The following is a 23,019-nucleotide window of genomic DNA, read 5'->3' on the forward strand; positions in this document are numbered from 1 at the left end:
TTTTGGAATGTATTTGGACTGTTTTATATAATCTATTTGTTCTGCACCCAGCGTCATGGCAGACCCCACAGCAGCCAGGCCGCTGGAGAAGGGGCTGAGCAGCCCCCAGGGGCACACAGGACCTGGCTGGCCCCCTCCAGCCTGCCCGCAGGGACAGAGCTCCTCTTCCCCAGTAATAATTAGCCACTAGAGGGAAGTACAACGCTGTACGGGGAAGGGTTTGGGAACACGAGGATGCCTGGGATCAGGGAGAATCTGCAGGGCGTGACCGGGGTCCTCGCTGATGGCAGCACTGGCACTCACGGCCATTTCACTGCTTTTTCTTTGGAGTTGGCTCCTCAGCACTTGCCACCATCTGGCACCCGATGCGGGGGCCCGTGGGGCAGCGGCGGGGCCAGGCACGGGGTCTGTCCAGCAGCAGGAGCGGACTCGCCGGGCTGAAGCAGAGGGGTGAGCCGTTCGGCCGGGGCTGCCCGCGGGGCCCGGGACAGAGCCAGCAGCATCCCTGGCGGGGAGGCTGCGGTCCCTCCGCGGCGCACAGCCTTGGGCAGCACCAGAATAGCGTGTAACAGCCTGTCAGCCAGCCCGCTAAATGGCATCAACAGTTCTTGCCATTTTTAGCAGAGTGGGGAATGTGCGTTGTTTCTGGGACGTGCGGTATCCAGGGCCAGTGGAAAGCCGAGGGAAGGGCCAGGCGTCCCGGAGGGACAGAGAGCCAGGGCAGGGCAGGGGGCAGCTCCCGGCGGAGGGGCCCCAGCCCCGGGGCTGGGGAGGGCACAGCAGCCTCGGGAAGGGACAACCAGGGCGACAAGGGTTCCCATGGGCTGGGCTCCACGGTGGCCAGAAGTCGCTCACTGCATTGTACACTATCTCCCTCTGCAGCGGAACAGGAGCCAGCACCAACCTGCAAACCAAGCGTGTAAGACAACAGAGCCACAGCGAGTGCGTCAGGGTCGGATCAGCTGGTTGTACCCCCAGAGACAAACTTCCACCCGCTCTTCTGGGAGGCAGGGATAACGTTTGGGAGGGTGCCTGATGGATCACTGAAAGATTTATCACCGTGCTCTCTTCCTAACAACTGAATTGAAAGGCCATGAGGTAATTGCAGCACTACCTATTAAACATGTCAGGTGCAATTTTCAAATCCTGGCAGCCTCATAAATACCCCAATCATGCATTTTGGGGTTCAAGCCGAGAGTTGGCAGGGAAAACAGCCTTGTTTTGCTCAAATCCCAGGCACAGGCAGGCAAAAACCTCCCGTCCCCACCGCAACAAAAGTTCCTCTCTCCAAGATCCTGCTCCTCCATTCATTGCTCAGGAGACAAGACTTGGACAGAAACATTGGCATCACACACACACAAACACACACGCATGGCTCTGGCAAATCACATTTATAAGAAAACAACAGATTCAAACAGATCTCTGTCATATTCTACTGGAGTTGCATGAGGATTGTTTTAAGTCTCAACATTGCATGGAAAAAACCATCATCCAAAGGAAAAAAAAAAAAATCAAATTTCTCAAATGCTGAACACTAAGGGCTTGACCAAATTAAGGCAGGCAGTGAGCAGCCATCCTGCAGCTCCTCCCCTCGGCACCCTTCTCCTCGGGACTTGGAAATTCACCCTTGCTGACTCCAAGCACTACATATAAGAAACTATTTCCGTGTTCATTTATACATCCTTTTAGGCCTTCCAGACAGCCAGGTCTTTACAACAACTCAGTAATTCGGGATACTGTCCTGCTGACCTTCAGTTGGATGAGTTTCCCCTCTCCCAACGACAGCAGCTCCCCATGCCCCATTCCAACAGCACACATCACACTGTTTTTCCTGGTCTGATTTTGTGAGCCTAGGTTTGCCAAGGTCGTGTCTAGCTAATCTTGAACTGCCCCAGAGCGCTGGATAGGAAAGCCTCTGCTCTCCAAGGTTCAACCTCCATTTTGGAAGGAAAGAGACACAGGGAAATAAAGACTTTCTTTTGACCTAAAGCCAAAACGTGTGATAGGTTGAAAGCCATCCATATGGCTGAGATCAATCCAATGATTTACAATAGCGCTGGCACGTGCTTGGTTGGCTTAAGACAAAACTCTTGGCCCAGCGCTGCCCTTCCCCTCGGGCAGCTTTGCCCTTCTTTGGTGCAGCAGCAGCCTCCAGGCAGGAACGGCTCCTGCCATTGAATGAGAAGCCAAAACTTCTCACACAATAATTCATCTACTAACATGCTGAAAAAGCACCATTTGAGTGCTTTAATGCAAGGCTGTAGACACACTTTCTCCACCAGCTGCTAACAACATTCCCCACTTTACACAGAGCAGCTGCCTGTGCTGTACAAGCCCAGCCCTGGACGAGCGGGCATTCACATGGGCTTCTCCAGCAAACCATTGCTCCTTCACTTCCTACCAAATTCCCAAACCCACCTTTTCCCCGTTAAGGCTATCTTTGCAAGATATCCCAGTGTGACCGGATTATATAAGTGGTCCAAAACTTAAGAGATGGCCAGGAAAAATTAATGGGAAAACCCAAGTTTGAGGTCAGCATGCGCAATAGCAAATGGAAAATGCAGTGTCTGAGCTGACAGCTCCCCGTGCCCTTAGGGATAGCGATGTGTAGCCGGACTTCATTGCTGACGAGACTGCAGCAAGCCAACTAGGACTCAAAGCAGCTGGTAAGCATGATCTTTTTTTTCCTCTTCCTAAGTTCAGGATTTTCTCTTCTATTGGGCTGAATCGCACAGACAGAACTTTTCTGTTTGCAAGACGTTTCCTTTAAGAAAGGAAAGGGAGTTATTCTCAGAATAGCCAGCGAGTGTGTTAAACCAGGAATAGCCGATCTCCCTTAGATTCATACCCTCCGTTTTGGAAACACTATTTTGAGATCAAAACTCCTAAATCAAAAGTAGTCAGGAACAACAGTGAAAAACCACATGGCTATAACTGCGCTGGCACCTTTCGATTCACCTCCGTCCTCAGAGACTCCTGGGAAGGTTGGGTTTGCCCCAAATCTCCCTGAGCCGCAACATGCACCACCCAGATTTGAGGTGCGAGCTCCCTGGACCAAGTCACTGCTGGAATGTCAGCAAAAACTAGGTTACAAGTAATTACAAAAAGGAAAAGTGACCAACATAAGCCAAACCCCTGGTTAATACCCTTTGAAGAAAATACTGGAGTTGGAAAACAGATGAATTGTTTGTTGTGTGTTTTAAGCAAAATGCTGTGGGCTTTTTAAACAGATATATAAATATAAATATGTTTATACAGTGGTATGTGAAATTTAAATTTGAATCACGGTCTGAATCACTATGTAGCACTTATGAATGGCATTGTTCTTATGCATGATATGCTGATTTCTGCTGACAAATGAATAAGCTTCATATAATGCATACGAGCTTTTAATATAGCTTAAAACTTTCCCTTTGTAAGACATACTTATGCCAGAGAATTACTTTGTTTCTCAAACAAGCAAACCGCCTGTGCCCGAGTCAAACTGTATCAAAAGAAGTAGTTTTCTATTTCATATCACAACATGTTTCTTAGGACAATGAGAAAACTACATTGTGTAATGTACCTGCAGTGAAGAGCCGCCCAGGGATGAATGGGATGGGCATCGCCTCGAGCCCTTCAGAGCAACCTGGATGGGCAGAGGCCAGGAAAGCTCCCTGCAGCCCTGCTTTGGGCTGCCTCAAATTTGCACTGCTTTTGACCTTACAGGAGGGTTTTATTTTGCACTAGCAGACAACCTGACTCTGGGGCACATGTTGCTAAAATTTTAATGATATTTGAGTTCTGAGCAACATATGGAAAGTGGAACTAACCTCAACAAAATCACCAAAACACAGCTCAAGAAACGCAGTTTTGAGGCAGGTTTTTGTTGAACACTAGCATGTTTTCACACAGTTAGATGGCCCCAGACAGCCTGTGCTGGTCTGGGAGGGGTGCCTGCGTGTAGCTGCGCCAGAGGGGACCTGGCCTGAGGGACAGGGGTCCCTCCGCTTACTGCCCTCCCCTGGGACATGGCAAACTGGCCATGTTGCAGTGTGCCCAAACAGGCACACCCTCGCTTGCCAAACCAAGCCACTTTTAGGATTTACAGACATCTGTTTCACTGGTCCACCCTGGTTCATGGACAGTGGCTACATCCCTTGTTGCAAAGGGGCATTTCGCTTCCCAAAGCGCAGAGACGCAGGAACACTGACGTGGTTTAACCCCAGCCAGCAACTAAGCACCACACAGCCCCGTGCTCACCCTCCCCCAGCAGGATGGGGGAAAGAGAATGGGAAGGGTAAAAGTGAGAAAAATCATGGGTTGAGGCAAGAACAGTTGGATAACTGAAATACAATAGTAGTAATAATAATAATAGATCGTAATGAAAAAGAAACAAACAGAGAGAAACAAACCCCAAGAAAGACAAGTGATGCAAATGAAAGCAATTGCTCATCACCAACAGACCGATGCCCAGCCACGCCCCGAGCAGCGGCCCCCCCGCCAACCTTTCCCCAGCTTTCTATGCTGAGCTGACACCAGATGGTCTGGGATATCCCTGGGGTCAGTTGGGGTCAGCTGTCCCGGCTGTGTCCCCTCCCAGCTCCTTGTGCACCCCCAGCCTCCTCGCTGGTGGTGGGGGTGAGGAGCAGAAAAGCCTTGGCCCTGTGTGAGCACTGCTCAGCAACGGCTAAAACATCCCTGTGTTATCAACACTGTTACCAGCACAAATCCAAAACACAGCCCCATACCAGCTACTGTGAAGAAAAGTAACTCTACACCCACCAAAATGTGCACCTTTACTTCATTTCCTTTGAAGCAATTACACGAGAACTAATAAGACATTATTTAAAATACGACATTTAACTAGCTTGCCTAGGAAAATCACCCTGCAAAGGAATTGCTCTGAAATACTATTTTTCTTGGAAATTACAGAGCTAAGAGACTCTAACGGCCATGATGCCATTCACTTTTTATCGCCTATTAAGCCACTTAACAACCCTCATAACAGCATACCTTTACTGTTCCAGGGTATAATCTCTGCCTGGTGAGCAGTATCACAGAACCACAGTCATTTTAAAATATCCGTTTCCTAAAAGCCTGACCCAAAGCCCACCAAGGTCCCACTGATTTCTGGGAGCATCAGAACATGGCCCCAGGCTGGCTGTAGGGTGTCACCACCAACCTGGTTCTGGGGAGCTCAGACCAGCAAAGCAACTAGGTTAAAGAAAAATACGACCCTACAGTACCTAAACACTGCGCAACTTTTCCTCCCATAGTCCAGAAACATAATTCAGGTGGAAAAAAAAGGGTATCATAATTTCATGCGGTCGCTCAGAGGAGATGGAAAGCCTGGCTGTAGTTTCTGTTCACGTTACACAGACCCAGGTTAGCGGGCTGTCCATGCAGCCATAAACCACCTGCTCAGCGTAAGGGCTTTTGAGGTTTTTTGAGACAGGCTCTGCCAGACCTGTAGTTTCAATCAGGTGTTCGCTCAGCCGGGCAGAAGTCACAGTGGATCGTGGCTAATTGAGCAGAGCTTTGCAAAGAAATCAGCCACAGATACCCCGGCATCTGCCGTGCTTGGTCCCAAGCTCCATCTGTGCCCGAGCACAGAGCCTGCGAGTGCCAGGGGGTAACTCTGGCGTTTGTTCCTCTCCGCACGGGATGTGCTCCCGGGCTGAGGTCCACGCTGCTCCCGGGGGCCCCATCCCTGCTTGGGTCATGGAGCTCACGCCAGCTGGATGTGGAGGGGCCCTTGGGGCGAGCACAGTTGCTTTCCTTTGGATATCTCGATTGAAACGTCAGTCTTGCCTCTGTGCCTCTCCCTTACTCAGGGGTGGGGGCTTTGTTGACTATTTTTTCTTCCTATTAACCTTTAAGTGATTGTCCACATCAGGAACCGACGATGAGGGGCCCAGCAGGCTTCCTCCTTTGCTCGCTGCTGCTGGTGGCCCCCCACTGCACAGAGGTGGCTGCCCAGGACGTCCAACCCGACCCCAAAACACCGTGTGCCAACTGGATGGGAGGAGCTCCCGGCTACCCCGGCCACAACGGGCTCCCTGGCCGGGATGGGAAAGATGGAAAAGACGGACTAAAGGGAGAGAAAGGAGAGACAGGTTGGTGAGGAACAGGGTGCTGGAGCCTGTGGGCAGCCCCAGCCCCCAGCCCATCCCTGGCAGGTCTCACATCTAGTGCGTCCATGCCTGATCTTTGTCCAGGTGCCATTTGAGTATCTCCAGGGATAGCGCTTCCACAGCCCAAGTCAAACAGTTTGGTCTGGTGGTTGTTTTCCCAATTAATGGTGTTTTTTCAGACATGCTGCTCTTGGCAGCTCTACATGCAGCCGGGGGGTGAGCAGGCTTTGCACTCGCTGTCTCAGCACATGGGTGGGGGTGAGGTCATTCCTCAGCTCCGTGCTGCTGAGCAGATCCCCATGTCACAGCCCCCTCTGTGTTTCAGGCTGGTGGGTAGCGGCTACAGCACAGTGCAAACACAACTCCCCATCCCAACTCTGTCCCCCAGGTATGCAAGGTCCCAAAGGTGAACAAGGAGAAATAGGAATCCCAGGGCGGGACGGACCACGAGGATTTCCCGGATACCCAGGGCAGAAGGGGGAGAAGGGTGAAGGTGCTTTCGTCTACCGCTCCGCCTTCAGTGTGGGGCTGACGGAACGAGCCCCCCACCCCAACGTCCCCATCCGCTTCAGCAAGATCTTCTACAACGAGCAGAGCCACTACGACGCCAGCACTGGCAAGTTCCTCTGCAACATCCCCGGCACGTACTACTTCGCCTACCACCTGACGGTCTACCTGTCGGACGTCAAGGTCAGCCTCTACAAGAAGGACAAGGCGGTGATCTTCACCTACGACCAGTTCCAGAAGAACAACGTAGACCAAGCAAGCGGCTCTGTCTTGCTGCACCTCAGCGCTGGGGATGAGGTCTGGCTTCAGGTATATGGGGAGGGGGACAACAACGGTGTCTACGCCGACAACATCAATGATTCCACTTTCATGGGCTTCCTCCTGTACCCAGACCCAGACGTCCATTAAAGCAGGGGGTGCTGCATGGGGAGGGATCAGGTGGCTTAACCCTGGACGGCGTCCTGGGGCACTGGCGCTATAGCTATACTGTATTTACCAGAAAATTGCCTCTTGCAGGGGCAACAATTGCCAAGGGTGGACCCTGTCTCCTGTGCAGTCAGTGAGGTTATACATAAGTGACTTCCATGGGACCAAGAGTTCACTCCTACCTCTGCTCTTGCTCTCCGCGTGGAAACCTGGGCTCAAAGTCAAACCACACTCCCACCACATCATCACAGAGCAACTCTCAAGATGACCTAAATTTTCTTTAAATTTAGAAGTGGTAAGAGAAAAATTGGTTACATTTCAATATCACATTCTAAATTTCCCCTTTTCAACCACCTGAATTCATTTAAACCAATGGTACACATTTTAGCCAACTTTTTACAATTTCAGTAGAAGAGGAAGAAGACTATCCATGAAAGCCATCTCTGCTCTTGCTTTCAGCTGGAACAGATGGCTCCATCATATCTCCCTGTCTTAGTAGGGCCTTTGACTTCCACCCATGGTTTGTTGTCTCCCTCCTTCAGCCCAGATCTTTGAATATATTCATATTATTAACTTTCATTGATCTTAATCCTTTGATTTTCCTTTTATGTTTATCCCCTACCGTTATCGCTCATGTAGACAGCATGCTCGTTTAGGGCAGGGATCTCTCTTGATTTATCTGAAAAGCCTTACAAACGCCAGGGAGGCCACACAACAAAAGCGGCCCATTGACCTTCGGGGTCCCAAAGTGATCACAGATGTGTTGGCCACACAGCTGTGATGCTCAGAAAAGCCAGCAGCTCCCCTGCAAACATGACGCCTGACCGGGGAGCAGAAGGGCCCTCAGGGCTCCTGGTCAGAGGGGACCTCAGGGTGGAGGTGTCCCTTGCCAGATCACTCACCTGGCACTGGAAGTGATGGCATGAGTACCGGATGGGGCACACGAGCAGCATCTGCCAGTTCCCATCTGCAAGCTGGCAGGCTCCTGTCCCATCTCCCCCCCTGAATAGCTCTCAAGTGCAGTCAGAAGTTGAGATCTAGCAACCATGTTTCTACTTTTTCATACCATAAGCGTGTCATACGCAGTGGTTTGCACACCAGCTGGGCAGAGCTTCAAGTGCTAGTGCAACCTCCCACGTTGAGTGGGCTTCTGGGATGAACACCCTCAGGACCTGCCCCAGCTCTTGGCACGGTTACCTTCATGGGGGAAGAGTATTAAGGCTGGGATTAGTAGCAATCCCATCAAACTGCTCTCCAAGGAGCTTGCCTGACTTTTAGCTAACAGAGGATTTGATGGTTTCTCAGATATGTTCAAAGAAGACTCTCATTAAGCTAACACAGATCAGAGCTAATGCGTTATTACAAGCAAAAAACAGCATTAAGAGCTTCAAATGAAATTCCTTCCAACACCAGCATTTTCTACACACCAGTGAATGACCACATTATAAATAATAACAACAATAAAATACTCTCTCAGTGAGAATGCTCCACATCTTTGTATGCATCGTCGGGAAGGATTTGAAGAGAGGGACGTTCCCTTAGTTTCACCAGGCAGACCAGGAAATTTTATTCTTTTTTTTTCCCCAGCAAGATGGGGGCACCCTGTGCTGGCACACACAGGGAAACCGTGGTTTTGCTTTCCCAAGAAACTCCCCACCCTCTAGCTTTCATCAGGGCTTCAGCATCTCACCACCTCACACAGTGTTGCCTCCTTTCTGGATAAGATGAGCTCTGGTTTCCAGACTGTTTCCCCAAAACCACTGTGCCTGAATCCACCCTGACTGGCCAGCCAGAGAGAGGGCCTCCCCTGGCCCAGGAGGCTTCAAGCATATTAGATTTAGCAAGGGCCAAACTCATGCTCAATCTGATAATGCTGGATTCAGAGACCTGGGAAAACCCTCCCCAGGACCATCGAGCAGCGGTTTGGCACCGGAGCTGTTTGGGGGCTCTGGCTCCAGCCCCGGGGAGCTGCAGCACTGACACCTCACTGTTGGGGCAGGAGTCATTGCCAGGGGACATGTCTGTGCCACCAAAAATAGAGACAAATAAATAGGAACATGCCTTCCCTCAAAAGCACCCTACTTGTTCCTCAGTCACTGGGCTGGCGAGCCACCCCACACTCTCTCACTGCGGGGGCTGGCACGGGGACCTCATTTCTGTTTTCCTCCCCACCTGCTCCCACCAGTGCATGACACAGCACATGGTCTTCCACTTGCAGCAGGTCTCTCACATAAACATGTTGAGAAAGCGACCTCTCCCAAACCCTGCCCAACACTCCAAACACAACCATGGTGACTCATATGTAAAACAGATGCTATGATGAGGAGCACAAGTACTCTTGCCTCTGTAAGCAACAAGGATGCGTGAAGGAGGGGGCAGCCCAGTTCATGCAGGATCTGCCCTTAAGCGTATTTGTGTATGCAGTAACTCAGGGCAGGAGGGCAGCAAAGCAGCTCTGGGGGAAGCCTCCTCTCCTCCAAACCACAGAAGGGACTTCTGTCTTTACAGGACATTTTCAAACACATTTTAAGGGGTTAAACCTCATGGTTTGAGTCCCAGGCTAAAATCCTGGTCATACAGAGATTTCCTGCTTGAGAACAGCACACCCTTTCAAGGCTGTCTGTTTTATCAAGAAAGAAACCCCTGAAAACACAGTAGGACAAAGCACTTGGGGAAAGTTTTAAAGAAAGCCATTAAGACACTGATGTTCTGTGCACCGGCTTCTCCCCCTTCTCACAGCCAGGAATGCTGAAAGACAGCTTCATTTTTATAGTCACTCTCCAGGCTGTGTGTGCAGAGACCATCTTCGTCCCAGCTCCCCACTCGGACAAGCGTGCTCCACACAGGGTACCTGCATCGCTCATGCATGTCCCATCCAGGCACCTCAACAAACCAGCAAACAACAAGCCAGCCCCCCAGTTAGCACAGCCCAGGCAGCAGACTGTGAACGAGGCAAGCTCCCACTGCATGGAAATAGGGGTCAAAGCCCTCCCTTTAGGTATCTGGACTATTTTATGAAGTCTTTCTCCTCAAATCTCTGTTAAGATTCTTGCTCTCCAGAGCTCATTTAAAGAGGCACACATGCTGATCTCCCTAGCAGCCACCAAATCACAGTTTAAGCCACCACCCACCCAGAAAGCCACTTTGTGCCCTCAGGAGCAGCAATCTGCCCCCTCCCAGCTCTCCCCTACGGCAAGTGCCAGCTGAACATGAGCCAGCAGTGTGCCCAGGTGGCCAAGAAGGCCGGTGGTATCCTGGCTTGCATCAGCAATAGCGTGGCCAGCAGGGACAGGGAAGGGATCTTGCCCCTGTACTCGGCACTGGTGAGGCCGCACCTCGATGACTGTGTTCAGTTTTGGGCCCCTCACTACAAAAAGGCCATTGAGTGACTCGAGCGTGTCCAGAGAAGGGCAACGAAGCTGGTGAAGGGTCTGGAGCACATGTCGTATGAGGAGCGGCTGAGGGAACTGGGATTGTTTAGTCTGGAGAAGAGGAGGCTGAGGGGAGACCTCATCGCCCTCTACAACTACCTGAAAGGAGGTTGCAGAGAGCTGGGGATGAGTCCCTTTAACCAAGTATCAAGCGACAGGACAAGAAGTAACGGCCTCAGGTTGTACCAGGGAAGGTTTAGACTGGCTATTAGGAAGCATTTCTTTACAGAACGGGTAGTTAGGTGTTGGAATGGGCTGCCCAGGGAGGTGGTGGAGTCCCCATCCCTGGAGGTGTTTAAGAGTAGGGTTGACATAGCACTGACGGATCTGGTGGAGTTGGGATCTGTCAGTGTTAGGTTAATGGTTGGACTGGATGATCTTCAAGGTCATTCATAGATGATTCTATGAAATGCTCCCAGCAGAGGTTCAGCCCATCATAGACATAGGGCAGGGTAGGCAGAGAAGCACCCCTTGCTCAGCAAACACACCTCTGCCCCACTGCAGCCAGGGTCAAGCCCTGAAGCTGCCCTTACTCCTCTATTACTGCCTTTTGAGGCTGCCCAGCCCCTGCAGGTGTCTGTATGTGGGGTCTCAACAAGCCAAAAACGTGCTCACAACTTCAGAAGTAGCAGCTGAGCATGGCCAGCAATTACCTCACCAAGCTGCAAGCCCCAGGGGAGTCCTTATAGTCCAGGAACCACACGAATCCCTACGTGTGGTGTTTATGTCAAACCTCCAGGGGCACACAGCCAGGCTGACCATAGTAGCCCAAGGGCAGAGAGCTGCAGGGCACCATGCTGGCTCCATGCTGCTTTTAGGGGAGAGCAGCAAATAGGCTTTGGGATAGTAATGAGGTCCTGGGGGATGAGCTCAGGGGAGTTTCTAATGAATTCAGCCTTTTTACATCACTGAGTTGCTGTGGTTTTACTCTCTCTCCATGCTTCATAAACTCGTGGGACAGGAAAACCTGGCCAAAATAGGCACGTATCCAAGGCCTGGGCTGGCTCCCAAGGATTGCACATTGTTTTGAACATACAATGATCTTTTAACAAAAGAGCCAAGAATGACATGATGAAAGGGCACAGAATCACCTGCTCTCCAACAAATTTAAATGTTTTAGTTTGGTTTTCTTTTTTTTTAATCAGTCCTGACAATAGATGCCTAGTACAAAGTTAGGTCTTACTATTGACTGCCTCTCTAGCTGTGGTAGGTTTAAATGGATAGTTTTCCCTTTAGAAACTAATGTACTGCTGCAGGCATGCAAACGGAACACCTCTGGGCATAAACATTGCCAGCAGGTCCTATTAGATAGCAACCAATATGATGAAGACACCAAGAATGAGGTTTTATTTGCTGCTTTGTAATTAGGGCAGGTTATAAAGAGAGCACTCGGCTCCTTTGACCTTGACAGCTGTGTTTGACTCTTCCCTCCCTGTACTGCTGCTCACAGAAAGACAGCATGATCTCTTGAAGGAAGAAAGCAAGAACATTCCCTAGTGAAAGATTTAAGTCACTGCACTAACAACTTGGGAGAAATGACGTGCTTACAGCTGGAGAGACTGGCCAGTCTCACCCGGCAGGGAAACAATCTGTGAAAGCATCAGTGGCCCTTTTCAACACAATTACAGGCTGATCCTAATTGTGCCTCAACACCACATAATCACCTGTGCCAGTAATTAATTGGAATACAAAAGCAGCTGCACTAAACCATGAAGAGCTACAAGAGATAAATTGCTTGCAAGACTTGTATTTATTTGTGAAGTATAAACTCGCTAGAGGCTTTTCAGCATGGAAGAAGGCAGAGGGATTAGGATAAAGACCTACATTTAACTAATCAGCCATTGTACTTCCATGCAGGGAATGCCATCAGATTTAAAACTTACTCTTTAAAATACTCTGGAGGAAACCAATCCTGAGCAAACCCAGGCTGGGAGCAAGGCTGCCACATGTTTTTATGATATTTGTACTAGATGTAGATACATGATGAAAAGACTCAAGACTGCCATGAGATTGTAAAATCAGCAAACCCACCCCCAGCTCATCCTTAGACACATCCCAGGAGACCAGTGTAACACCACTGCTCTCTGAGGACAGTCATGTGACCTCCCTACATGCAGGTGCAGTTTGTTACTCTCCAGCCAACCCAAGGGGAAGGAAAGGTTTATTCCCAATGAAATGGAAGCATTCAAAGTCCACATCTATTTTCTCCTGTGTGGCATATCAGAGGATTCCCACCCACAAGGCAATCTGTGGGATCCCTCCCCTAAAGGACAACAGCTTTACAGAGAGGCATCAGGGAGGGAGGCAGAGCAGGAGATCCCACTTGAAGGCCCCCTCTAAATCCCTTACAGAGTCAGGCAGGGAAGGATGGGGGGTATGAACCAACACACCCAGCTCCCTCTGATCATCTGTGAAAACACTGTGCTCTGCCCAGAGCAGTCAGGACAGCACGGCTTCTCCACTGCCTTGACAGGGATTTCTAGAGAAGCCATTCTAGTTCTGTAATATGTTCTGGTTAGTGTTTTAAGGCCAAGATGGATCTGTCAGCCCAGATGAGGTAAAACACAGAGAATGGGGATTTCCACACCACAGTACCTGTATCCCAGTGCTGCAGAGGCAACTTCAAAGCAGTGGGAGACCAGAAGACCACAGCAGCACATTGCTCAGCAAGCTTTACTGGGAGCTGGGAATGGGGGCACGCTGTGACTAGGACACTCTCCAACAGGACAGAGTCACTGTCCAAGGACAGGAGTCCCCTCTGCAAGTGTCCTCACCGAAGCATCCTCAGCTGGATCAGGGGAATGCCGAGACTGCCCTGGTGCAGGCAACTCCTGTCCATACAAGGGATGCTTTGTCACATTCCCATGTTGATTCATATTCCCTCCCTCAGTCACCCACCTCATTCATGACATTCTCAGCTGTACATCTGTTTATTCATAACAATATACAAAATAGGGTCTTTTCTCTCAAGAGGTTGTAAATTTACATGAGTTCACACAAGATTATATGAGGCTTGTCCATACATGTCACACCTACAGACCAGGTAGTACAAACACAGCTAAAATTAGAGCTGACTGGAAATTTGCTACATGCAAATTGACTTTTCCATAAATAAGAAAGAAGTATTTACCAAAAAGGCTGTATTTGCCAATTTTAAAAGTTTTAAAAAACACTGCTCCTCTCTCCCTCTACTCTGAATTCTCTGTAGTAGCTTAAGAAAATGGTTATAATTCGGGTCAGCACACTGACCCTGCTGCTTGGCAAAGACAAAATGGAGCAAATATAAAGGCAGACTAAAAATAAAAAATAAAAATCTGGAAGTAAAAACACAGAAGCAAATCATTGCCCTCAAAGCCACCCCTGCTGCCAAGCACTGACTTGCACTGTGCTCTTCCAAAAGAGCCCTGATGTGACACTCACATTCCAGCCCATCACGGAGAGGGGGACTCTCAGAGAACAGAGCTGCACTGTCATCTGCCCAGCAGGTTTTCATGCGCCGAACAACTGCACATTGAGAGCAGGAAGGGGCCTGCCAGCTTCCCAACACCCAGGGAAAGCAGGAAGAACTCAATTTATTCATCTAAGTAATTTGTTTCTTTATTCAGAAAAATACCTTCCACTTCAACTATTGAAATATTAAAAGGAAAACCTTTTATTTTAATTCCCTTGCAGTTAACTAAGAAAAAACCCAAAACATGCAAGGAAAACCCATTACTACCACATTAGGTCTGAGCTTGCGTGTTCTTGCTCACACGAAGAGCAGTGGAACACTGGATTCTCCTGCTAACCTGGCAGCCAGCTCAGAAGAGGCACTGATGAAATTCTATGCACAGATGCCAGCCAGCTCCCTTCAGCGTGGCAACTTTCTCTCCCTCACAATGACTTGATTATTTTCAGCTCAAAACACAACTCACATTCCTAATTCCTAAGAATACACTTTGACAGCGAGCAGTTTCCTGCCAACAGAGAATCAGCCCTCTGAGAGTATCGGAGGGAACGGGCTGACATTCGAGTGTTTTGAAGCTATTCCTTTTCATCTGTGTGGCTCAACTGGCTACGCCCCTTCCAAGGCATTTTAGCACTTGGGACCTCATCCTGCCAAGGCTCGGGCAGAAGGTCGGCTCCATACACTGCCAGCTGTCCCACTGAAGTCAGTGGGACAATTCAGGACACTGACCTCAGTACCACCATAAATCTATTCGGAGTAGGGCCTCTACACGGCCACTGAAATACTGAGCAGTACGCAGCAGCTTATAAAGTAACAGACATCAGTCTGAATGGGTGCAAAATGCTGCTCAAACAGGCCTGCTCTTTTGCTCAGAAACACCTATTTTGAGTGGTGTCAATCTCCACAAAACATACAGAAATCAAAGCTATGTAAATGAAATAATCAACACAGACAAAAGCCCTTAAAATCAATTTTTATTAGAGCTTCTGACATCTTGTGATTATTTCCTGACAACAGGCTGATTGCTCGCAGACTAATTACACTGAAAGGCTTCACAAATGATCATAACACAGGCACAATGGGAAGCTGAAGGGCAATTTGTTCTTCATATAAGACTTTTCATATTAATACTGTCACAAAAGGGACCCAAACAAATTACAGTGCCCAATGAAAGTTCTTACACACTATAGAAAGACAAAGCTATATACACACTCCTCACCTAGTCTCACTGCCAAGGCGAGAACTCCAGACAGCTACAGCAGACGTACCTTCGGTATCATCCCATTCCAACTCTGAAGAACCTTCCTCCCATTTCACTTCATGCCAAGAGAACAAACCCACACCAGGTCTCAGATTTAAGCACAAGCTTAGCTAGCAAGTTTGCAGCTGGGAATACCAAAGAACCAGCTAGTACTCACAGCAGCTACAGCCAGAGTGGCATCAGCTGCGCACCAAGGCAGTTCCTGAAATTCAGCAGCTTGCTTCATAAGGAGTTTTACTAACTCAAACACTTTTACACACCACATAGAGTGAGTTCCTTCACTAAGTTTCTTACAGCTTAAGGCAGGTAAATGAAGAACAAAGGAGAAGTCTGTACAAAACACGGAGAAGGAAGTATTCCAAAACTAAAGTGACCATCTTGAGGAATCTGGGCATCAGCAAAAGAAAGTAGCTGAAAGCACAGAGGAGCAGAGTTGCTTCTTAAATCTACTTCACCTTCTGCACCTGCCCAGAATGCAGCCTCCATTTACTGGCAGCAGCTCATTTCTCAGGATCTGCTTTGGAGAAAGCACAGCACCAAAGCTAGTACCAGTCCTAATGCAGTTGCTACCACTCAGTCAAAATGTTCACACTGGTTTCACCGAGGAAAGCCTGAAACCCTGCCTCTCTAGGCAAAGCGAGCACTAAAAGGAGACTGCCTCAGCAAGACTGTGCCTTCAGGGACACGTTGTAATGTCAGACACTGAGCAGAGGAAATGTCAGAATGCTGATTTAATATACATTGCATGATGAAACAGAGGCTGTTGACAAACCCCCAGGAACACAAGACACCCAAGTCCTACTGGCTTTACTGTGCTTACACCTTTAAGCTCAGGGGCCAGCATACTTACTGTCACATTGAAGAATTCCTTTAAGGTAAACCCAAGAAAAAACCATGTGCAAGAGGTATGAAAGGAAAGGGTTTTGCTCCATGTGAAATTTAAGTAGTGTGAAGTCTTTAAACAAAGATATTTTTGTGATCAATTTATGGAATACAGACTGCACTTAAAATTAGACAAGATTAAACTCTTGACTCTGGAATAATACACCACCAACTCACCTGTTCCTTTCATTCCCAGATTCCCTTTGGTCACTGGAGGGTGCAAAAATCAAACACTTCAGAACATTTTCTGAAAACTTGTGTCAAAATCTGAACAAATATCTAACAGAACGATTCATGTACACTATACCTGTAAGTGTGAGTGACTCCATTTCTCCTGCAGCAGGAGAAAAGAATCCTAAAGTGATTTTCTTTCTATGAAGTACAGTTTCAAGAATTAAATCATATTTTTAAATCCAAGCATTCCCATGGCCCAGGGCCAGAACATTTCTCTGCTCAAAATATCACGATAAAATTACCACTTTCTCTTCCTGTGTTTCCTAAACTAAAAGTACTGATGGTAGCTGAGTATCTCTCTTGAAACAGGAGACACTGCCAGCGCGACTGGCAAATGAGAGACAGACTACTCAGAACAAGCAAACGTCTTAGCCCTAGATAATCCCATATTGTGGGATGAAGAAACCTCTCCTAGGCAGCAATATGCCCTGCCAGGTATCTTTATATCGTATCCAAAAGTAACAGTGAATGATTTAATAAAAAAAAAAAAAAATCATTCTCTAAGGGAGCTCAGAACACAGCAATATCTGTTTTCAAAGTACATCCCAGAGAGAGGTGGGGTTTTTTAGTATTTTATTGAATGAGCACATCAGCAAGTAAAATTTTAAGAAAAATCTACACACCGCTTCCTAGAAATAACAGTCTACAATTCCCTCCTTAGTTATCTTTAACCATCTGGCTTTCGTATTCCCCAAGCAGCTTAGACAGGGTTCTTCCCCTCTTCTGTGATTTTCCCGTTTTGATTATTTTAATAAATAATGGACACCACAGGCGATCGTAGAGAAAAATCCACATCTTGGCACTGCATAGCTGGACACCTAAGTTCACTGGATGTCATCATCATCAAAGAGATCTTCGAAATCTAGTCAGAAAAATAAGAGAAAGTTAACCTTAAAAGTTTCAGCTGTCACATATGCACATTCTCAAGTACAGTTCTTCATTATGTGGATTGAAGACAGAAATATAGATGAATTAATTAAAGGTGAATTAAGTGAATGAGAGCTACTGCACCACCAGTTACTAGAAATGTAACATCAGGGTGGGAAGAGACAGGGAAGGCAGGCAGGCAGACCCACCTATATGTTCTCCATCATACACCAATTGCACTGCTTCACTTGTACAACACAAGCTTTGCAATTAAATTCATCCAAGTAAAGCTTCAAAGGAGGGGCTTTTACAAACACATTAACGAGCCATCACATTCAGAGCCAATCAACCACGATGCCCAGACTCCAGAACTAAGCAAGTACTGGCTTTATGCACGCAGCAAGTCTCAGATGCAGACACTCCTGCAGGATTCTGGCTTTTGGTCACAGTATCCAGGCACACACTTATAAATTTTGCAGATCGTCATTTGCAGTTAAAAATCCTCTCTCTAAAAAATGTTTGATTGCTGCCAAGGTGCTAATCACAGTTCTCTCTCCGAAAACTCGTCTCTCTCAGACTAGTGAAATGTGGCCGGCTAATCACAGCTGGTCTAGTCACCTTTGGGAACTACTCTTAACTACTCAGCTCTGTATCTCCTTCGCATATCGAGCACAAACTAACAAAACAACTGAAAACAAGTCTTTATTCTTACAGAAGGCAACATACAAGTGCCATACGATCAACCGAGGATTAAGCCTCACTTAGAAGAGCCCTGAACTAACACCAGAATATAATACCACAATTTGATGGTAGAACTTCATGGAAATACCTACTCCTGAATATGCTGGCTCCAACAAGGGGCTAGGGTCCTCCCAACTGTGGAGAGTATATCCAAATCGAACTTCCTTCTTCTCCTGTATACTAAGTCTTGAGCAACATGAGAAGCCTACTTTATTTCAGAATTAATACCAGGTTGTGACATCAACACCACCACAGCAACTGGATTTAATAACACATCTGAAAGTCACTGTTGAAATGTCTAAATATACTTCTTAAGAAGGATTAAAAAGCACCTTAGTAACCAAATGTAAGCTGGTGTATATTGTACCCACAAGTGGCCAGATACATGGCTGGTCTCCTCTCTAAAAGCAGCTGTATATACTTATGTGCATACAGTTGTCTTTCAAATGCAGAAAGCATATAAGCAAAAGTTTTATTTTCCTTTAGATACATATGCATGCATACCCTAAGAGATTACAGAAATAGCTATAAAATGGTAACACCCAGAGACAATTCTGTGCAGTTCTGTCCACGTTTTTGTATGTATTTGTGCTGTTTATTATAAGCTATTCGTTATGCAAACAGACCAAGGCATTTTTTCTTGCAGTGTTTAACATGGTAAATCACCTAAAACGTAGAGGAAAGGAGAAAGACACACAATATCACTCCCACCTCCATCATTTCACACTGAAGCACTCATACGGTGAACCGCTCTCTAGAAATGTGGTTAGTGAGAACCTTACTCCCTACCAGGCACCAAAGACATGAGATTAGAAAAAAAAACAAGCAACGTTTGTTTTAGTAATCTTCAGTTTCTGCAGCTGCTACCTGGCAGGCCCAAGGCGCTTTACCATCCCCGCCGAGCGAGCAGGCGCCACGGTGCCCCCCTCCCCCGCAGCGCGGCGGTCCTTACCGTTGAAGAAGTCGGCGTGCACCGCTTTCTCGTTGGCGGCCAGGTCCATCAGCAGCCCCGTGCTTCCCCCTGCCTGGGAAAGCAGGCGCTGAGCGCCTCCGGGCCGCGGCCGGGCAGCACAGCACAGCCCCGCCACCACCCGCCACGCCTAGGAGCCCCACTGCCCCCATCCCCTCGCAGGCTGCTCCCCCAGCACCCCCTCACCTCATCGAGATCCACGTAAGGGCCGGCTCCCTCAGGGAACATCTCGTCCACCGCCGGCTTCATGGCGGCAGCTCCCCTCGTCCCCACCGCCCCACCGCTTCCGGGCGCGCGGCGACTACTTCCGCCCGAGGCCGGCCCGGGGCGCCGCTCTGCGCGCGGGGCGGAGCCGCCTCTCTCTGGTTGCGCTGGGGCGGGCCCCGCCGTTGCCATGGCGAGGAGGGCGGGGGCTCCGCCATTTTGCTCACCCCGCCTCCCTCACGGTAGCAACGGTGGGGCCGGCTGCGGCCTGGAGTGAGGAAAATGGCGTTGAGGCAGCCAGGGACGGTTGGGAGGGCAGCCTTTCCGTGCAGGGATGTGGCTGTGAATTGCAGTGATGGTCCTTCTAGCCACCAAACTGGGTGGACTCGGTATTTAACTACTACACACACAGAGAGTGGTTTCGAGTCAACGCTGCAAGCATTATGTGTAAAAAAACCTCCCAAAACTGCAACAGAATTGAGGAAGTTTATTGATTTCACGCAAAAGCATGTATTGTAAAAAAGGAAAGACTAATTTAAAGCATGAAATGCTACGCTTGGCTGCTGTGAGTATTAATAAGAGGCTGAGGGGTGGTTCAGGTGTGTTCGCTGACAGCTGTGTATTCATTTAAACATCTTGGCACCAGCTTTAGCAAAAGTGAGCAAAGCAGTTAGCGCTCGTGTTCGGGCACATGATAGCCAAGGTGACTGCCAAAAGGGAACTGGGCAAAGAAGGTTCTGGCCATTTCATCAATCCTGTTGTAGGCTCCCAGGGTTCGGAAATATTCCACGTAGGACCAGAAATCATTGGATGAGAAGGGCCAGTATGGCAAGGCTGCAGATTCCTGGTAGAGAGCTAAAAAAAACAAAAAAAAAAATTTGCAGATTACTATAAATATGAAGCATTTTTTTGTTGAAAGCTTGGGCCTGGGAGCCAACGTGGTTTGGGGTTGTAGGTTCCCTTGGGGGGCTTGTGGGGTCCTGTGGCAGGAGAGAGGCAGGCAGGGCCATTGACCCTGCCCCGCTCTGCAGAAAATGGAAGCCAGTATTCCCTGCTCTGGTGGCACCAGGAATGACAGAGTGGGACAAGATGGAGAGTAGAAAGGAAGGGAAACCATCAGTACTTGGAGCAACTCAAGAAATTCATCGGGCTGCTTTGATTTCTAGAAGGCTGCTGGTTATCTAAAAGGCAGGTGCAATTGCAATTGAAAGCCATTTTTCTTCATTCCACACCATTTCTTCTGCCCAATATAAAAATATAAGGAATAAGGCACACATCTATGCGGTGCCCCTGACATTGCCTGGTACTGCAGAGTTGTGCCTCTTCTGAGCAGGCTGTAGGAAATAGGCTAAAGAAACAGAGAGGAAAGGCATTGCCACTTGGAAGATGGAATATCTGAGAAAACATGAAATATGCATTGAAACAAGATTTCAAATTCAGCAGGAAAATGAAAACAAAATCAGTTCTGAAAATGCAGGAGCTGCCCACCCTTGGCCCCAAATCTGGGCAAACACAGAAGCATATATAAAATGTAAACACTAGCTGAGACTACATAGTTACAAATGTCTTTCTGTGCAGGAAAGCTAAACCCAGTATTTTGGTTTGATTTAAAGCCCATTTAAATAAACGGGAGCCATTCCACTCACCAGGCTGAGCTCAGGGTCAGGGTCTTTAGTGGGAATTAAGAGCCTTCAGCAATCCTATTGTCAGACCTTAATTTTACAGAGTAAAGTTTGCAGCGTGCAGGCACAGATGGCATGTAACAAACCAAATGCTGTCTGCAGAGAAGGATTCACTGTTTATACCAGCTGACCTTAGATTCACTTTGCAGTCCGCCGCTTGGCCCAGTGTGAAAGAAAACCATAATTGTTGGTAATGAGAGCAACAGGATACTGCCTAAATGAGGTTTTAATTTTAGATTGACACATACTCTCCTGACTGTCAAAGAGGTTGTGGCAGAAATATTTGCTGTGCACAAATGTAATAGCACCCTTAAACTTCTGAAAACACAGATAATGCATTCAAAAGACTTTAGAGACATAAGGAAGTATAATGGAGCACAGGGAAAAATGTTTTGAATTTAAAGTAATTATATTAGCCCCGATTTCATATATATATTTCTACTTTCCATATCTGTTTTAATACTTTCCCTGCATATTTGTATCTGTGCACTTGGAATGCTGCTGGCTATCCTGCTGGTTATACTAACAAAGATGTACACCAGCAATAGCAGTACCTTGTTATTCCAGATACGTCTATGCAACTTCATGTTCAGAAAGAATTCTGTCTGAAAACAGAGAGGTTAACTGATACAATCATTAGTAAGCCAGTGTAAACATCATTAGGATGTTGACGGTTTTTTTAATCAAAGGCAAACACTAATCCAGTGGACTAATCACACAAAGTGACACAATCCACAGGGTAGCTGTGTTTACGGATTTATTCCAACATTTCTTTAATTGGATTTGTGGCAATTTGTAAATGTTAAGCTTTTTGTCGTGGAAGTCAGTATTTCTTGCCAATAACCAGAGACACATATAGTATTATTGTTCAGGACAGACAAAATTCTCAGATGTCTAATATATTTATAAATCTGGTGCTTTCCAGTTACAATTTTGTACAACAGAATTAGTGACTTGACCATAACCCCTTTTCATTTTAAGACTGCAAGTATGTTAGCTCTATTATTAGACATTAATATGTCAGCTTTTTACACATTTTAAATAAATTTCTAAAACCTCACTCTTCTTTCTCCACCAGAACTAGATGAAAGCACTTCCACAGCCCACTGAGGTTAGTAAACTTTCCTGCTAAGATCGCTGCTGAAGATCAGGTCTGGGAGTTACAAATGGCTCTTCTAATTGTTAGTGATACAAAGGAAAGAAAACACACTAAGAATTACCATCTCCATCCTGGATTGACCGGGCATCTGTAAATAGAGAGGAAACTCATCAATACCAGCTCCCACACAGAAAAACTTTCTGTTAATAAAAGGTTTGCTGTGTAGCCAGAAGCTGACAAGTTCTTTAACGCACAGGTAGGACCCTCACTTAAGCCAAATAGTTTTTTGTTTCTTGAACAGCTGAATAAGGAATTCCCCATTTGCAGTCACTCAGTGCTACAAACGAAATACTCTTAACTAACAGCCAGAGCAGTTACGGTCAATACACGAGCGATATCTGATACTAAATAGAAGATACTATATTAATAACAAAATATTTCTGGCTGCTTGAAAAAACAAACAAGAATAAATTCAACAGTATTCTTACCTGTTAGCAAGTTCATCAGCATCCAGAAGAAAAATAAGCCAATAAATGTCATCTTTTCTGCAAGATACTGCTTGTGTTTCTGAAAAATAATCTGTACACTTGAGGATTATTACGAGATTAACAATTATGCAAAGTCTATTATGTCTTATTAGAAGAACATGTTCCAAAACAGATTCTAATTATTAATTTAGGCATAACAAGATCCAATTACATTTCCTTACAGTTTCTGAACTGCAACACAAAGTATTAAAAGAACCACAGTCCTGAAGTATGTACTGATACTTTATTTTTAGGTGGCACAAATCCAAAATGCTGCTGTGAACTGACATAAAATTAAGTGTCTTTGGAAATTATTTATTTCATGGTTAATTTAATTTCACTTTAGAAATTACCTCTTTCTCTCTCTCTCCTTTTCTTCTTCTTGCAGTAGTAAAGGTCTATAGCTCCGAGTCAGCCACAAAACTCGGAAAGGATTTCTATTGTTGTAAAATAGCAGCGCTGTTTAAGGAAGGGTGGGGGGAAAAGGGCAGAAACGTCACCAAGTTACTACACCAATCTGATTTTGTTGTCTTCAGGTAGAGGTATTTTAACTGCTCACATTTGCCTTATATTTCAGCACTGTCCATGGAAGAGACAGTGGACAGTTTCTGAGAGGAAATCAAA

The 23,019-nt window shown here is 47.1% G+C and overlaps 3 protein-coding genes across 3 annotated transcripts; 1 reads left to right on the forward strand and 2 right to left on the reverse strand.

The window, feature by feature from the left end:
* The first annotated feature begins 958 nt into the window (after positions 1 to 958).
* Positions 959 to 7,628, forward strand: LOC141947299 (adiponectin-like). The gene is made up of 4 exons (XM_074878263.1): positions 959 to 1,098; positions 2,596 to 2,666; positions 5,879 to 6,098; positions 6,505 to 7,628. Exons 3-4 carry the CDS (start codon positions 5,888 to 5,890, stop codon positions 7,029 to 7,031), a joined length of 738 nt encoding a protein of 245 aa, XP_074734364.1. The 5' UTR covers positions 959 to 1,098; positions 2,596 to 2,666; positions 5,879 to 5,887; the 3' UTR covers positions 7,032 to 7,628.
* A 9,233-nt stretch (positions 7,629 to 16,861) lies between these two features.
* On the reverse strand, positions 16,862 to 19,204 carry COPS9 (COP9 signalosome subunit 9). Its single transcript, XM_074877777.1, has 3 exons — positions 19,070 to 19,204; positions 18,866 to 18,938; positions 16,862 to 17,167 (listed from the first exon to the last, which is right to left on the reverse strand). The coding sequence occupies exons 1-3, from the start codon at positions 19,130 to 19,132 to the stop codon at positions 17,130 to 17,132; spliced, it is 174 nt and encodes a 57-aa protein (XP_074733878.1). The 5' UTR covers positions 19,133 to 19,204; the 3' UTR covers positions 16,862 to 17,129.
* Positions 19,205 to 19,757: 553 nt separating this feature from the next.
* Positions 19,758 to 22,408, reverse strand: OTOS (otospiralin). The gene is made up of 3 exons (XM_074878287.1): positions 22,357 to 22,408; positions 21,990 to 22,016; positions 19,758 to 19,942 (listed from the first exon to the last, which is right to left on the reverse strand). Exons 1-3 carry the CDS (start codon positions 22,406 to 22,408, stop codon positions 19,758 to 19,760), a joined length of 264 nt encoding a protein of 87 aa, XP_074734388.1.
* Between the last annotated feature and the right edge of the window lie 611 nt (positions 22,409 to 23,019).

Source organism: Strix uralensis, chromosome 9, assembly GCF_047716275.1.
Source record: "Strix uralensis isolate ZFMK-TIS-50842 chromosome 9, bStrUra1, whole genome shotgun sequence".
Lineage (NCBI taxonomy): Eukaryota > Metazoa > Chordata > Aves > Strigiformes > Strigidae > Strix > Strix uralensis.

What these genes read in the sequence shown, in the direction of transcription:
- OTOS (XM_074878287.1), bottom strand. Translation starts at nt 22,408, where the DNA reads ATGACATTTATTGGCTTATTTTTCTTCTGGATGCTGATGAACTTGCTA. An exon ending in GCTGATGAACTTGCTAACAG is followed by an intron (nt 22,017 to 22,356) that starts GTAAGAATACTG and finishes CTCTATTTACAG; the next exon opens with ATGCCCGGTCAATCCAGGAT. An exon ending in GTCAATCCAGGATGGAGATG is followed by an intron (nt 19,943 to 21,989) that starts GTAATTCTTAGT and finishes TGTTTTTTTTAG; the next exon opens with CTCTCTACCAGGAATCTGCA.
- COPS9 (XM_074877777.1), bottom strand. Translation starts at nt 19,132, where the DNA reads ATGAAGCCGGCGGTGGACGAGATGTTCCCTGAGGGAGCCGGCCCTTAC. An exon ending in CTTACGTGGATCTCGATGAG is followed by an intron (nt 18,939 to 19,069) that starts GTGAGGGGGTGC and finishes CTGCTTTCCCAG; the next exon opens with GCAGGGGGAAGCACGGGGCT. An exon ending in GCACGCCGACTTCTTCAACG is followed by an intron (nt 17,168 to 18,865) that starts GTAAGGACCGCC and finishes TTTTCTGACTAG; the next exon opens with ATTTCGAAGATCTCTTTGAT.
- LOC141947299 (XM_074878263.1), top strand. Translation starts at nt 5,888, where the DNA reads ATGAGGGGCCCAGCAGGCTTCCTCCTTTGCTCGCTGCTGCTGGTGGCC. An exon ending in GGGAGAGAAAGGAGAGACAG is followed by an intron (nt 6,099 to 6,504) that starts GTTGGTGAGGAA and finishes TCTGTCCCCCAG; the next exon opens with GTATGCAAGGTCCCAAAGGT.